This window comes from Armigeres subalbatus, chromosome 1 (assembly GCF_024139115.2).
Source record: "Armigeres subalbatus isolate Guangzhou_Male chromosome 1, GZ_Asu_2, whole genome shotgun sequence".
Lineage (NCBI taxonomy): Eukaryota > Metazoa > Arthropoda > Insecta > Diptera > Culicidae > Armigeres > Armigeres subalbatus.
This window is the reverse complement of record NC_085139.1, coordinates 150513816-150529370: the sequence shown is the minus strand read 5'-3', so window position 1 is coordinate 150529370 and position 15555 is coordinate 150513816. Positions and strand designations below refer to the sequence as shown.

The window sequence follows — 15555 nt, the reverse complement described above, 5'->3', positions numbered from 1 at the left end:
TCTTGCTACTCATATTAATCATTATTAGGAAACATTTAAACACTTAATTATAAATAAATAAAATTTAATGTTATCATATAGTAAGTAAGGATAAAAAAAGGCCATCGGATATAATAAAAGTAATGGTTTACACGTTAAAATATCTTAATTATTTTTCAGTATCGACAGTTTCACGTTCGCTCACACTCATTTCTCGAGATTGTTTAACTGCCCATTCCACTAAACAGAAACACGCAGTGCCTAATATTCCAAACACAAGAAGAATTCCAAGTTGAACTCGAAGTCCCAAATGAGATGAATAGACAAAGCTTATGGCGGTTGCAACGGACTGAAAAGTAAAGAAACAAATTAGACAGTTTTAAATAGAGTGTTCAAGCGATTTCTATTATAATACTCTGCCAACAATATTTGTTTCGTACAAACGATTTGGCAGCATATTTTCCTAGACTTCCATGGTATCTACAATAGAAACGTACTTGCGTGAATTTAAATATCGAAAAGGCCTCTGCTGAGTTTTTGGCGAAAACTCCACCAAGCATGGAATATATTTGAGTGTTGAAGCAAGCATCTCCCAAACCAAGGAGGAACGAACATAGAATAGCAACTACTGCTATGGGTGGATTAAAGAATGCCACCGCGTCAGTGTCTCCGAATGGTGCAGCATCTGGTATATTCATGAATATGAGGAAAAAGCTGATAATATGTATAATAAATCCAATGATCACGATTGGATCTCGACCCCATTTTGAGGTTCGTTTTCCTAGAAGACCGAAGACCACTCCTCCTAGAACTTCTCCAACACCGAGAAAAACTCCATTTAGTCCAACAAGTTGTTTGGCCGATTCGCCTATTGCTTCGGTGAATCCAATACTGGCGCCATAAACACCGCTGAAGAATGATAACGCCAATCCTAGATTTACGCAAATGAAAGAAAATAAATATTGTTTAAGGTGGATTAAAGATGTATGTTTGAATCAAGTTAATATATGCTACTATATAACAGTAATTCAAGATTAAACAGACAACCACACATTACGATAAAAATCAATTGAAAAATAATGTACAATAATGTACATTGTTTTAGGGACAGCAACTAGAGTATCTGTTTCCATATTAATAACAGCCCGTATATTAATCTCAACCGTCGATAAACCAAATAAAAATCAATTTGGTTACAATTTCTCACATCGTATGTACACAATAATGAATAGACCACCTTCTCCAATGTTTGGAATATTATTTAAAATTCCGTTTGAGTAATGTTTTAGTTCTCAAGACTCAAATTATTAAAAACAAAATTATAAAACACATTTATTTTCATTTTCCTACCTCTGAACTGTTGATTTGATGCACTGCTCGATTGCTACTAGCAGATTCATCTCATTTCACGCCTTTGTTTTCCACTCAATTTCAAGTTAAAACAAATGAATCCTTTCAAAATACACTTCACAACACATAGAGCACATCACAATTTCACTATAAATATAATCATATTTGAAAAACTAACGCGATTTTCTATAGTTTGATATAGGTTTATTTCGAACAACGTCTAAATTATTCTTGTCCGTATTCCAAACTATTTACATGGCTTGCAGCATCGGCAAGGGTTGCCGACCTAGATTTTTATTTCAAAAATGCTTGAATGAACTTTTACTGTGAAATTCAACTATTATGTTTGTAAAACAAGGTAAATCGAAGAGATAAGCTATGACAAACTTAAAATTAAACTGATAAGTTGGAAAACTACAACGAAAACTGGAATTTTGTAATTATATTTCAACTCAAATACAAAACATTGAAGAATTCGGCATCACTGCAATCATATCGTTACGTATACACACAAGTAATAGTGTGCGTATTTTAGGTTGGAAACAGTATTATTGATATAGGTACAGGCATAAGATTAACTGTTTTTGAATGTTATTGAAATAGGTGCATGGCAGTGATGATGTTTTTCAGATAAAAACTTCTATAATGTGATAACAATTTCATTTTTGAAGTTACCAAATTGTTATCAATTAAAAATGACGTGAGCCGAGCCTAATTATTCTCATGTTTCTTGATTATTGGGTGAGAAATAAATGCATTTCATATACGCATTGGCTTATTGTTATTGATATAGGAACAGATACCCTACGACGATCAATTTCGTGCACAAGGATATCGTGTAAAGGAAAATCTAGCAGAAATTCTGATTGGGTGGTACCTGCGCCTCCCCGTAGTGCATAGTATTCACTATCAATATATAACTAATCTAGTGAAATGTATAAATTATTAATTACCTGTATATACAAACGTTACACTGAGTTGCAACATGCGTTTTGTCATGAACAATCTAACCGCACTGATGAAAGCTTGTCTCGGGTTTCGCTGACGTTCAGGAATATCTTCTTCCAAAGCTACGTTCTGCTGATTGGGCTTTCTCAGAGTACCCAAAAACACGATACCAATCACTGCTACACCGGCGAGAATCGAGAAGACTAGAACACGCGTATCTTTGTCAATATGTGTTTTCCCTTGAAATAGGAAAAACACTAGAAGATTTCCAAAAAACATGCTGTAAATGAACGAATATTTGTATTATTCGACATGAAAACTTCACATTACTTACCTCATCTGAAGCATAGCCCAAAATATTCCAGAATTGCGGGATATAGTGGACTCATCGCTGCACTTCGAAAGATACATCCCTTGTCCTGTCCATATTAATGCGGCTCCCGCTCCTAGGATTCCACTAGCAACGTAGAGTAGCCATGTCTGTGGCCATAGAAACGTCAGGATAAAAAAGCTACAATGGAACGAAACGTCAGGATGAAGCTGAGTGTTAATTGACTCTAATTTATCTTTTGAGGATCATATACCACCACATATCGTATCATTATTAATTATTCAATGCAACAATTGCTTGGTGAACACGTTTTGGTCTGAATCTTCTTAAAGGTAAATTTAACCTTTACACAATTAACTTTTTTTTTCTTCTAAAACTCAGACGGTGGCCGCCCTTATATAGCCAATTAACACAAACAACACTCAAATACAGGGGGTCCCATAGCGTAGTTGGCTGCACATTCGCCTTATAAGCGAATGGTCATGGGTTCGCTTCCCAGCCCCTCCACCAAACCCTCGTCAGTCACCGGATCCGCAGCCCCATACGGTGGCGTTCTAGGGTACGCGCCTCACCGTCAGGGCTGCCTGATGACGACTGACAACTTGTTCTTCTCGGAGGCATTCCTCCAACGTTACCCGGATAAATGGCAACCGAACAATGCAACGATCATTGGATAGACGACATGGACAAACGGACACAATGGACTCACGATTAGATGAACTGGCAACGACAACAATAACGAATTGTGGATATCTAAAAATAGATTTTGTGTAGATTCTGCATAGCAGAATACCACAGTAGATCACGGCACAGTAGCGGTTAAGAACACAGAGTGCCTATCAAATAAATATACGAATAAAAAAAAACACTCAAATAGCGCTGAGAGGCAGCGGATGTGACGACTACGTCGTTCAGCGGACAATGTAAGCCAACCAGCTCCCACTTTGAAGGAAGTTAAGGATGCCATCCAACAAGACCAATTAAGCAGCTGATGAGGATGGTATCAAAGTGGTACGATGGGCAGGGCATGTTGCAAGAATACCGGACAGGAACCCTGAAAAGATGGTGTTTGCTTCCGACCCGGCAGGTACAAGAAGGCGTGGAGCGCAGCGTGCTATAAATCGATTTGGCGAGTGTGGGGCGCAACCGAGGATAAAGAGATGTTTCCTCGAATCGTGTTTTGCGGCGTCAAATTTTTGATTCAGTGTTATCTATTTAGAATATTTGAATGTAAACTACATAAATGAATGGAAAAATATATTTGGTAACTTGGGATGACTGATAATTCAACGCCATCTCATCAACAACAATATTTATATATTTATATTTAATAAGACTAAGGCCGAAGGGGCCTGTGCAGTACATAAGGAAGCATTCATAAATTGCGTAACGCTCGGAGGAGGGAGATGAGGTTGCCCGAAGTGTGACAATCCATACAAAAAAAATTAATTATTCATACGTAGAGTCTTCTTCATTCAGCTCGATCAATGGCTACACGTCGCCAACCACGCAGTCTACGGAGGGTCAGCAAGTCATCTTCCATCTGATCGATCCACCTTGCCCGCACCTCGCCTACTTGTGCTCGTCGTAGATAATATTTGCAACATGTGTAATGATGACATCCATTATGGGCATTTTCGATCGGCATTCTGAACGAATCGATTAATCTACACTTAGGCTACTATACAACAACGATGATTCAATGCGTCCCTCGATAGACCTTTCTCTTCAATCCAACCATTGATAACATAGCATGATAATAAGATTTTAAGTGGATCAAGGGCTATGAAAAACGTAAGCACGTAATAAGCCCCTCATTCATATGAATGTGCTCTACGGGCTAGTCATTGAATTCCAGTTATCATCCGATAAGGATTACTTACATAAATTACAGGTTTGCAGTTTTCATCACCTGATAAGTAGCTGATTAGACATCTTTCAAATTAGAAGTATGCTGCAGTAATCTGTAAAATGACGTATACGTCATTTTCCATAAATGGTGTTATCGAGTAGTACTCATCGAGCTCTTTAACAGAAAAATCGAAAACATGTATGTTGTAATTTGGTGCTTACGTCACATTCTCAGGTAACGGCAGTATGGTTAAAAGTCATTAGCCGAAGGTTACGTATACAACCAGTTTTTTTACGCGGTTTGGTTTTAGTCATTGAGGACCTTTAGTGTCAATGAAACAATGAGTTAACCCCACGAAAAAAATCACAAAAAATCAAAGAAAATCCAAGCTTATACAGAGATAATTTAAAAAAATATGCAGAATTGTCATGTTTTCATACAAAGTTTGTATAATAATGTAGCAATTTTGAGCAGGATGGTTCCGGATGGTATTCTTGACAGCTTACTTATGAGATTTTTTGACAATCGTTTTGACTCTATTCGAAGCCCCCATTGCCGTAATCTGAAAATATTACGTGTACGCCATTTTCCAAGAATGGTATTAACGAGTAGTACTCTACATGCTCTTTAACAGGCAAGTACAATGTTCGTCCGTGCATTTCTGTCCCTGATGTATTTGTCGCTTCTAGTCATCTACGATCATCAAACCAGCTGCTTTCCACTTCCACGACGTGCACTTGTACAGTATGCAGTCCCAAGAAAGCTCCTATCGTCTCAAGCACCACTGAATATCTCCATTCAACGTCGACTAGCCATCAAAATTCTTCAAGCCAACGTATTCGTTTTCCAATCGAGCTGAAACCGGGACGCACATCTGCGGCTAGCCCAAAGGAAGCCCCTATTCCGCTCAGCGCAGTCGAGCCTCCGCTGCCAGCATCCAATAGTCGTCCCGGTCCTGCGTCTGAGCTGGAATATGGGGTCTTCCGAACTCCTACCGCAGGCCTGCCTTTTTCAATTTCTTCCAACGGGACACCGGGACGCATATCTGCCGCACGCCTCAAGGAAGCCCCTACTCCTCTCAGCTTAGTCGAGCCCCCGCTGCCAGCGACCAGCAGCCGTCCCGGTCCTTTGTCTGAGGTGGAAGATGGGGTCTTCCGAAATCCTACATCCGGCAAGTACAACCAGTTACCGGTATTTTCCGTACCTGAGAGTGTCTCGATTTCCAGTGCTTCCACTTCCGCCTCACGAGAGTTGAGTTCTCCTCAACCGCTTGTTTCCGATGTAAGGACTGCTGCCTCAGTATCTTCGAATATTTTGGTATACTACCAAAACGTCGGCGGAATCAATAGCTCTATTGCCGATTACCATCTGGCCTTGTGCGATGGCTGCTATGACGTGTACGCGTTTACCGAAACCTGGCTCAACGATAAGACCTCTACAAATCAACTGTTCGACGACTCATACTCCGTTTATCGACAAGACAGGTCACTTTTCAATAGCAACAAACGCACTGGAGGAGGGGTTTTGATAGCTGTTCGCTCTAGTTTCAAATCCCGACTAATCAGTCCTCCTAACAATACATCTGTAGAGCAATTATGGATCGCCGTATCTACTGTTGATGGCACTCTATGTCTGTGTTGTTTACATCCCCCCCGACCGAATTAACGACGCAGTCCTGGTCGAAAGGCACCTTGATTCACTTAACTGGGTGGTTTCACAATTGGGACCAAGAGACAACCTTATTATCCTGGGTGATTTTAACCTGAGCTCGATCACTTGGCAGCGCCACACGTTGAGGCTTCTGTTTCCGGTCCTTTCAAGATGCTTGATTGGCCAGACGTCTCGTGGGCTACTTGACGCGTACAGCACAGCAGGATTGAAACAAATGAATGCAGTCGAAAATGAAAACGATCGAATACTTGACCTTTGCTTCGTTAGCGACGAACTGCGCGAGAGCTGTTCGATTATACAGGCTCCATCTCCGCTCGTTAAAATCGGTCGACATCATCCTCCCATACTGACACATCTTAAGATAAATCCGTACTGTCGCTTCTACGAGCCGTCTGAAAGCGTTTCGTACGACTTTAATAAGGCCAATTTCAACGGCATGAATGATTTTCTTGCACACGTTGACTGGGACGCTATTCTTCAAGACTCCGACGCCGATCTCGCTGCATCGACTGTGTCAAGTATATTACTGTACGCTATTGATCAGTTCGTTCCGCTGAAATCCGTATCCAAACCGGTTAAGCCAGCCTGGTCTAATGCTCACCTCAAAAACCTCAAAAGAGTGAAACGCGCGGCTCTCAGACAACATACAGGGGTTAGGCAAAATGATTGAGATAGGCAAAATTTGGCCCAAATTCAAATCCTTATAACTTTTTGAAAAATTGATGAAATTGGACAAAACCGGAAGCATTCGACGGCAAATTTAGTCAAGATTTAGGAACAAGTGCAGTCACGAATACTGGCCACCGGACACCGGAGATGTTCCGGATTTTCGGAGGCCATGTCAAAAACACATTTTTTTTGCCGCTCGTATTTTTGTGTGGTTTGAAGTTACATCGATAAACACTATTTTCCTAGAAACTAGATCTTATTGAAAATTGAATGCGGGCTGTTGCGCTAAGATCCGTTGAAAAATATCCGAGATATGGCCATTTCAGTGAACCTGGTTCCGGATACTATGGTCAATTATGTATATCCTTCCAATCACGTATATATTATCCGGTACCATATCAATATTGATATCAAACTTCAAGATTTTTCATGGAGATGCTTCAGGAAGCATATGCAGGACGATCAGTTGTCCTGACCACTCTGTGGTAGGTTCCAGGTGCCCAGGGGGAACTGGCCAATTTGAAAAACGTTCAGAACCCTATCAATAGGGGTATCAAACTTCAAGATTTTTCATGGAGATGCTTTAGGAAGCATATTCAGGATGGTCAGTTGCTCTGACCACTCTGTAGTAGGTTCCAGGTGCCCCGGGGGAAGTGGCCAATTTGAAAAACGTTCAGAACCCTATCAATATGGGTATCAAACTTCAAGATTTTTCATGGAGATGCTTCATGAAGCATATTCTGGACGATCAGTTGCCCTGACCACTCTGTGGTAGGTTCCAGGTGCCCCGGGGGAAGTGGCCAATTTGAAAAACGTTCAGAACCCTATCAATATGGGTATCAAACTTCAAGATTTTTCATGGAGATGCTTCAGGAAGCATATTCAGGACGATCAGTTGCCCTGACCACTCTGTAGTAGGTTCCAGGTGCCCCGGGAAAGTGGCCAATTTGAAAAACGTACATAACCCTATCAATATGGGTATCAAACTTCAAGATTTTCATGGATGTGCTTCAGGAAGCATCAGGACGATCAGTTGCTCTGACCACTCTGTAGTAGGTTCCAGGTGCGCCGGGGGAAGTGGCCAATTTGAAAAACGTTCAGAACCCTATCAATATGGGTATCAAACTTCAAGATTTTTCATGGAGATGCTTCAGGAAGCATATTCAGGACGATCAGTTGCCCTGACCACTCTGTGGTAGGTTCCAGGTTCCCCGGGGGAAGTGGCCAATTTGAAAAACGTTCAGCACCCTACCAATATGGGTATCAAACTTCAAGATTTTTCATGGAGATGCTTCAGGAAGCATATTCAGGATGATCAGTTGCTCTGACCACTCTGTAGTAGGTTCCAGGTGCCCCGGGGGAAATGGCCAATTTGAAAAACGTTCAGAACCCTATCAATATGGGTATCAAACTTCAAGATTTTTCTTGAAGATGCTTCAGGAAGCATATTCAGGACGATCAGTTGCTCTGACCACTCTGTAGTAGGTGCCAGGTGCCCCGGGGGAAGTGGCCAATTTGAAAAACGTTCAGAACCCTATCAATATGGGTATCAAACTTCAAGATTTTTCATGGAGATGCTTCAGGAAGCATATTCAGGACGATCAGTTGCCCTGACCACTCTGTAGTAGGTTCCAGGTGCCCCGGGGGAAGTGGCCAATTTGAAAAACGTTCAGCTCCCTATCAATATGGGTATCAAACTTCAAGATTTTTCATGGAGATGCTTCAGGAAGCATATTCAGGACGATCAGTTGCTCTGACCACTCTGTAGTAGGTGCCAGGTGCCCCGGAGGAAGTGGCCAATTTGAAAAACGGGGGTTTGATAGGGTTCTTAACATTTTTCAAATAGGCCACTTCCCCCGGGGCACCTGGAACCTACCACAGAGTGGTCAGGGCAACTGATCGTCCTGCATATGCTTCCTGAAGCATCTCCATGAAAAATCTTGAAGTTTGATATCAATATTGATATGGTACCGGATAATATATACGTGATTGGAAGGATATACATAATTGACCATAGTATCCGGAACCAGGTTCACTGAAATGGCCATATCTCGGATATTTTTCAACGGATCTTAGCGCAACAGCCCACATTCAATTTTCAATAAGATCTAGTTTCTAGGAAAATAGTGTTTATCGATGTAACTTCAAACCACACAAAAATACGAGCGGCAAAAAAAATGTGTTTTTGACATGGCCTCCGAAAATCCGGAACATCTCCGGTGTCCGGTGGCCAGTATTCGTGACCGCACATGTTCCTAAATCTTGACTAAATTTGCCGTCGAATGCTTCCGGTTTTGTCCAATTTCATCAATTTTTCAAAAAGTTATAAGGATTTGAATTTGGGCCAAATTTTGCCTATCTCAATCATTTTGCCTAACCCCTGTAGCAAGTATCGTTCTGATTCTACAAGAGCCAGTTATTTGAAGGCAAACTCTGACTATCAGCAACTCAATGACCACCTTTATAACGTCTTTCAAAATCGTCTACAAAGTCGACTCAAGACTAACCCAAAAAGTTTTTGGCGGTACGTCAACGACCAACGAAAGGAATCAGGACTGCCCTCTTCGATGACAGATGGTTTATGCGAAGCCGAAACTACCCACGACATGGTCAATTTGTTTCGTTCCCAATTCAGTAGTGTCTTTACAAATGAGCACCTCGACCCTCAGGCTGTAGCCAACGCTACCAGGAATATTCCCCGTTTTGAAGCCGCTGAGCAGCCGTTCTTCGTTACCGACGATAATGTAATAACAGCTAGTAAGGAATTGAAAACTTCAATTGGATGCGGCCCGGATGGTATTCCGTCTCTTATTGTGAAACGCTGCGCTGATACGCTTGCAAAGCCGTTAGCTGCAGTATTCAACCTCTCATTGACTACCGGATTATTTCCGAACTGCTGGAAACAATCATATTTATTCCCAGTTTTCAAAAAGGATGCAAGAGGACTGTTTCAAATTACCGGGGAATAGCTGCGCTAAGCGCCATTTCTAAGCTGTTTGAGCTGATTATTCTCAAAGAATTGGTTCAAAAGTATGCACATTACATATCGAACGACCAACACGGGTTTATGCCTAAAAGATCGACGACTACTAACCTAACGTGTTTCACTTCCTTTGTAATTCGACAAATGGAGAGTGGCCATCAGGTGGATGCCATTTATACAGACCTTTCCGCAGCATTCGACAAGATGAATCATCAGACCGCCATTGCGAAATTTGACAAATTAGGCATTAATAACTCCATGCTCGGTTGGCTTCAATCCTATTTAACTGGACGGAGTATGGCGGTTAAAATCGGAGATGACATTTCACTGCCCTTTCCGGTTTGTTCTGGCGTTCCACAGGGCAGCCATTTGGGTCCGTTTTTATTCCTGTTGTATATGAACGACGTTAATTTTGTGCTCAAATGCCTTAAACTATCGTATGCCGACGACATGAAGCATTACTCTATAAAGCATCCTCAAGATGCAATGCTCCTGCAACGAAGTGTTTGCCGAATGGTGCCGCATAAACCGAATGACATTAAATGTCGCAAAATGTTCTGTCATATCCTTCGGCCGCAAACATTCGCTCTTCCCATTCGACTACGCTTTGGGAGATATTCAGCTTCAACGCGAATCGACAGTCAAGGATCTCGGAGTTTTGATCGACTCGAAAATGACATTCAAGGATCATGTAGCATATATCGTTTCGAAGGCATCTTCACAACTAGGCTTCCTGTTTCGCTTTGCCAAGAAATTCCGGGATGTGTACTGTCTGAAATCACTGTTTTGTGCAACCGTTCGCCCAATCTTGGAGTACTCATCAGTTGTCTGGGCTCCGTATTACCAAAACGAAGCTCAGCGCATCGAAGCTATCCAGAGAAAATTCGTGCGCTTCGCTCTGCGACATCTAAGGTGGAGAGATCCGCTCAACCTACCAAGCTACAGTAGCCGTTGTCAGCTTATTAACCTCGATTCTCTTGATGCAAGGCGTAACGTGGCTAAGGCCTGCTTCATCGGTGATCTTCTACAAGGAAACATTGACTGCCCTACGTTGCTCAGCTTGCTGGACATCAACACTCGCCGCCGTAATCTCCGATCGCACTCGTTCATCAATCTCCCTGCAGCCAGAACTAACTATGGACTACATGAGCCGGTCCGAAGCATGTCCCGCTTATTCAATACGTGTTATTCTGTGTTTGATTTTAATGTGTCGCGAGAAACAAATAAGTGTAATTTTCAGTATATTTTTCGCTCTTGACTATAAGCTAACGTATGTACGTAGTTAATGTATTTATTTTAAGATAGCGGTCATTGGGGTGTCTATTTCACCTGTTGACAATAAATAAATAATAATAATAAAACAGAAAAATAGAAAACATGTAGGTTGTCACTTTGTCAGATTACGGCAGCCCAGGGAATCACCAATCCTATTGAAGATCAGGTTATGCGGTGGTTTAAAAACATTCTCAATCAAAAGAATGTGTTAGACCCTTTATCTTCTTCTTTACTGGCTCTAATCCAACAGGAATTCGGCCTGCTTTTCAACTTAGCGTTTCCACAGTTATTGACTGAAAGCTTTTCTATGCCCGCCAATACATGAATGAGTGTCTTGTGTGGCAAACACTATTTATGCACGAGGCCTAGATGCCTAGAGAGATCTAATACTAAAAAAATCTAAAATATAAAAGCCCCGGGTGACGATGTTTTTTCTGCATTCTAATCAAAATCAAACTTCCTGAGAGTTCTTTACCCTTTTCGGTTAATTTTTCCAGCAAACGTTCCGAATTAGCATAATTCCCAGATAAATGGAAAGCACCAAAGTTCTTTCAATTTTGAAGCCGGAAAAAATAGTTGGGGCTTCTAGTTATCGTCTAATCAGTTTGCTAGCTTCAGTAAGCATACAGTTTAAAACCCTGGTTGATCCACCCAGCGATGTGTGTGCCTTTCTCGTGCATTATGCAACGTACACACCAGTCAAGCAGTTTGACGAACATTGACTCCGCCCCCAAGAAAACGCTTCGGTTGCTGCTTTGTTTGAACGTGTGTGAAGTTGTTCGACCAACCATTTGACAGTTGGCGGCTCGGTTGGAAAAAATTAAAACGGTTTGATTTTGGTTTGAGTTGTCGGGGGTGGAGTCAAGGTTAGCCGAACATGTTTGAGCATTTGTAGTGAAGTTGCACAAACGCCCATATATTTTTTGATGGTTGGTGCTCAAGTTGGCGCTTCAGTCGTTCGTGTGTGATATTGTTGGTCGAATAAATTGATTGTTCGTGCCGCTGTTGGTAAAACTTGGTGGATGTTTGAATAAACGAGAGGTGGAGTCAATGTTGGTCAAACTGCTTGACCGTGTGTACGTTCCATTAGGTATACTAAAAAAATGGATCAGAGTTCAGCGTGGTTTTGTTTTGTGGAAGAGTCGAAGCCCCCAAAACAAAAAGTCGTATTTTGACTTTAACTTTTGATCCTATAGTCCGATCCCGACCTGTCTAATTTTCAATAGGAAACAATGGGAAACGATTCCCTGTCGAGTGCAACTTGTTACAAGCAAATCGGTTCAAGGCAAATTCCAAAAACATGAGTGAATTTTATTCTGCGCACATACATACAGACATCATCTCAATTAATCGACCTGCGTCGATTAGTATATAACATTATGGGTTTCCGGACCTTCTATCACACAATCGTCTTTAGAGTGAATATATAGCCTTTTCGTTACACGAATGCCTCATATAAACGAGAATTTAAATTTTGTTGATGTGTAATTCTCCTGGATTTCCTGGAGATTCGGAGCCGGAAGTCGCATGTCCTGCGCGGAGATCGGCCGGCTGAAAAACAACAAAGCCCCTGGAGTTGACCAACTACCAGGAGAGCTGTTTAAAACACAGTGGTGTGGCACTGGCTAGAGCGCTGCACTGGGTAATTACAGGGTTGTTACGGAGATCCTGAAATATTTTTCGCGCCAAATCCGCGCCGACTAAAATCAAATCCGCGCCATTTCCGCGCGACATAAAATCCATTTCCGCGCCAAATCCGCGCGATCCAGAGCTAAATTCTAAGCAAATACATGTTAAATATCAATTTTTGTATAACAATTTATTGAACGTCTTTTCTTCAAGTTCGTTTTTTTGCAAAATATGTTTGTATCAAAATGCTAATAGGACTAATAAAACCGCGGTAAGTATTACAACCCTTCTAAATGGCCTTATTCACCACTAGAAGTACTGTATCTAAGGGAACAAGAACTAAACAGTCAAAACTATTTCAATAAGCACCGTTTCGGATTTGCTTTTTGTTCCGTTGGTCAGAGTTTTTTTTTCTTGTTGATAGAAGTTTATAGAATTCGGCACAAGATACGTTGATATACAAATGAATGTTTTTTTGGCCATTCTTAATGGAATTTCATCCAAAAACTTCAAGAACTTTATTTATAGAAATTTATCATGCGTGCACAGATTCATCCCAGAAATTTCTGCGGGTCATCCTCCGAAAAATCTCGCGGAAATTTTCAGGGAAATGTTTGCAGAAATCCAACTGCCCTTGGATCTGCTGAAGTGTCTGAAGTCGCTCCAAAATTGTCTGTGGAAATTCTTCCGATGTTGTCGGAATTGAGAATTCCTCCGAGTATTCTTAGAAAAATTCCCCTGGGAAATTATTCTGCAATTCATTTGGGAATTTTGTCGTGAGTTCAAGTAAATTCTCCAAAAATAACCTGCGGAAAAACTTCAGAGCTTACTTGGAGAAATCCCCTACGGAAATCGCTTTAAAAATTCTTGCAGAAATTGATTAGTGACTTCCTGCAGAAAAACTCCCGGTGCAATTTTTGAGCATTTATTACAGAAATTTCTGTGATCATCGCTATAATCCTTTTGTAAATTCAAAGCGGCATTCTTTTGAAAAAAATCCTGTAAAAACTTTTGAAGAATGATATAATATATCGTTCTGAATGGTTCATCGTAAAAGAAATAATCAATCAGAAACTGACAAATATCTTGGAATTACAAAGAAATTGACAAGATGAAAATGGGTGTTTATGTCCTTCAATAGACATGGCACGTATCTCTCATCATAACATTTGTTTAAAAAATGCTTGAGAGTGTAGTGCATGCCATTAAATAAGGACTTGGACAAATCCGAAAAATAATGTTAATAACCTTGAAACGTAAATTTGATCTCAACAACATTTGCTAATGAAAATAAAGCTCATCTAGATAGACACAAAACTAATTTTCAAATAAACTTCCTTAGATTTTGCATTTTATTTATTAAATTTCCGCCTAAAACTAAATCCGCGCGAAACCCCAAAATCGTTATGTAAATCCGCGCCAAATCTGCGAAAACCGCGAAAATCGCGAAATCCGCGTAGTCGTAACAATCCTGTTATTACCAAGGTTTGGGAGGATGAGGTTCTGCCGCAGGAGTGGATGGAAGGTGTCGTGTGTCCCATCTACAAAAAGGGCGATATGCTGGATTGTAGCAACTACCGCGCAATCACATTGCTGAAGGCCGCCTACAAGGTACTCTCCCAAATTCTATGCCGCCGACTAACACCAATTGCAAGAGAGTTCGTGGGGCAGTACCAGTTGCTTTTGGACCTTTGGACCGATTTCAACCAAATTTGGTGCACATATGCTTTATCCTGAGTAGATGATTATAAAAAAAGTGAAAGAATAATTAGAAAAAGAAGGCGGTGTGATGGGAAGTGTTTGATTACCGAATGAACATTTCGTAAAACTTTGAAACCTCTTGACCGATTTCCTCGAAATTTGTAAGACATGTTCTCTGTACTAAAGGGACGAATAGCGTTATTAGGAAAAGGGTATAGGCGTTTTTCAGGAAACAAGTAGATTGGTGCAAGTGATCGCATGGAGAATGGGTAGAAACAGGAAAAATAAGGAATAAGGGAGATGGTAGAAAAAGAAGAAAGGAGGAAGTGGAAGAAGGAAAATGGGAAAAGGAAGAAGGAAGAAAAATGTAAAAAATGAGAACAATGAAGTAGAAAGTAGAAGGATATAGGTAAAAGGAAAGAAGGAAAACGCATAGAAGAAGAATGATGATGGGAGGTGAAAGAAGGATTAAAGTAGAAGTTAGATAGAAAATAGACGATATAAATGAAGAAGAAAGGAAAACGAAATGAAGAGGAAGCCTATGTAATATTCAACACGAGAGCCAAACGGTATTCGGCCAAATGGTCTAACACCAAACCAGTACAGCCGCCTTATTGAGAGGCTGATCACAGTGTATACATCGAGTTGCATGTATCGATCTATCTAGGGGAACGGTTCGACACTTCATCCCATAGCTCCTATTTCCATCCCATAAAAAAAAACAAAGCAATGAGGAGAAATTTGATTGGTTTCTTATTTTTGTGATTTTTTTTTTCACCAGTAAGCACGCGTGTTAGCAAAAAGAAGCGACGAGATTGGTGCTGTATTCCTTTGTTTTGCGATAAGATGAATATATGTGAGATGGAAAAGATGATGAGAGAGAAACGGAACAGTTCCCCTATATGTCAATGTATCTGCTGATGTGCGTATGGTGCGATTAGAATTTTGAATTGCATAATTTACTCCCGAGCAAAACCGGGTACATAAAGCTAGTCTACTATAAATTACTCGAAGGATTCGTCCTTTAACGGAAAGGTTCGTGTCAACTGCAAACAACGATTTTTAAACACCCGATGAAAAATCAGGTAAGTCAGAAATAAAATTGTTATACAATACGAGCCTCAGTATGTTGCCTTGATGATCACCACCAGCTCAAACAGATAATAT

At 40.8% G+C, this 15555-nt stretch overlaps 1 protein-coding gene across 3 annotated transcripts in view; it reads right to left on the bottom strand.

The window, feature by feature from the left end:
- Positions 1-126: 126 nt before the first annotated feature.
- LOC134205263 (UNC93-like protein MFSD11) overlaps positions 127-15555 on the bottom strand; it is a 223722-nt gene continuing 208293 nt past the window's right edge. For all 3 annotated transcript variants that reach the window (XM_062680357.1, XM_062680358.1, XM_062680355.1), the window contains exons 4-7: positions 2612-2788; positions 2283-2557; positions 477-910; positions 127-328 (exon numbers count right to left, since the gene is read on the bottom strand). In XM_062680357.1, coding sequence (XP_062536341.1) covers positions 149-328; positions 477-910; positions 2283-2557; positions 2612-2788 — 1066 coding nt within the window. In that variant the 3' untranslated portion in view covers positions 127-148. The remainder of the gene's footprint in view (positions 329-476; positions 911-2282; positions 2558-2611; positions 2789-15555) is intronic.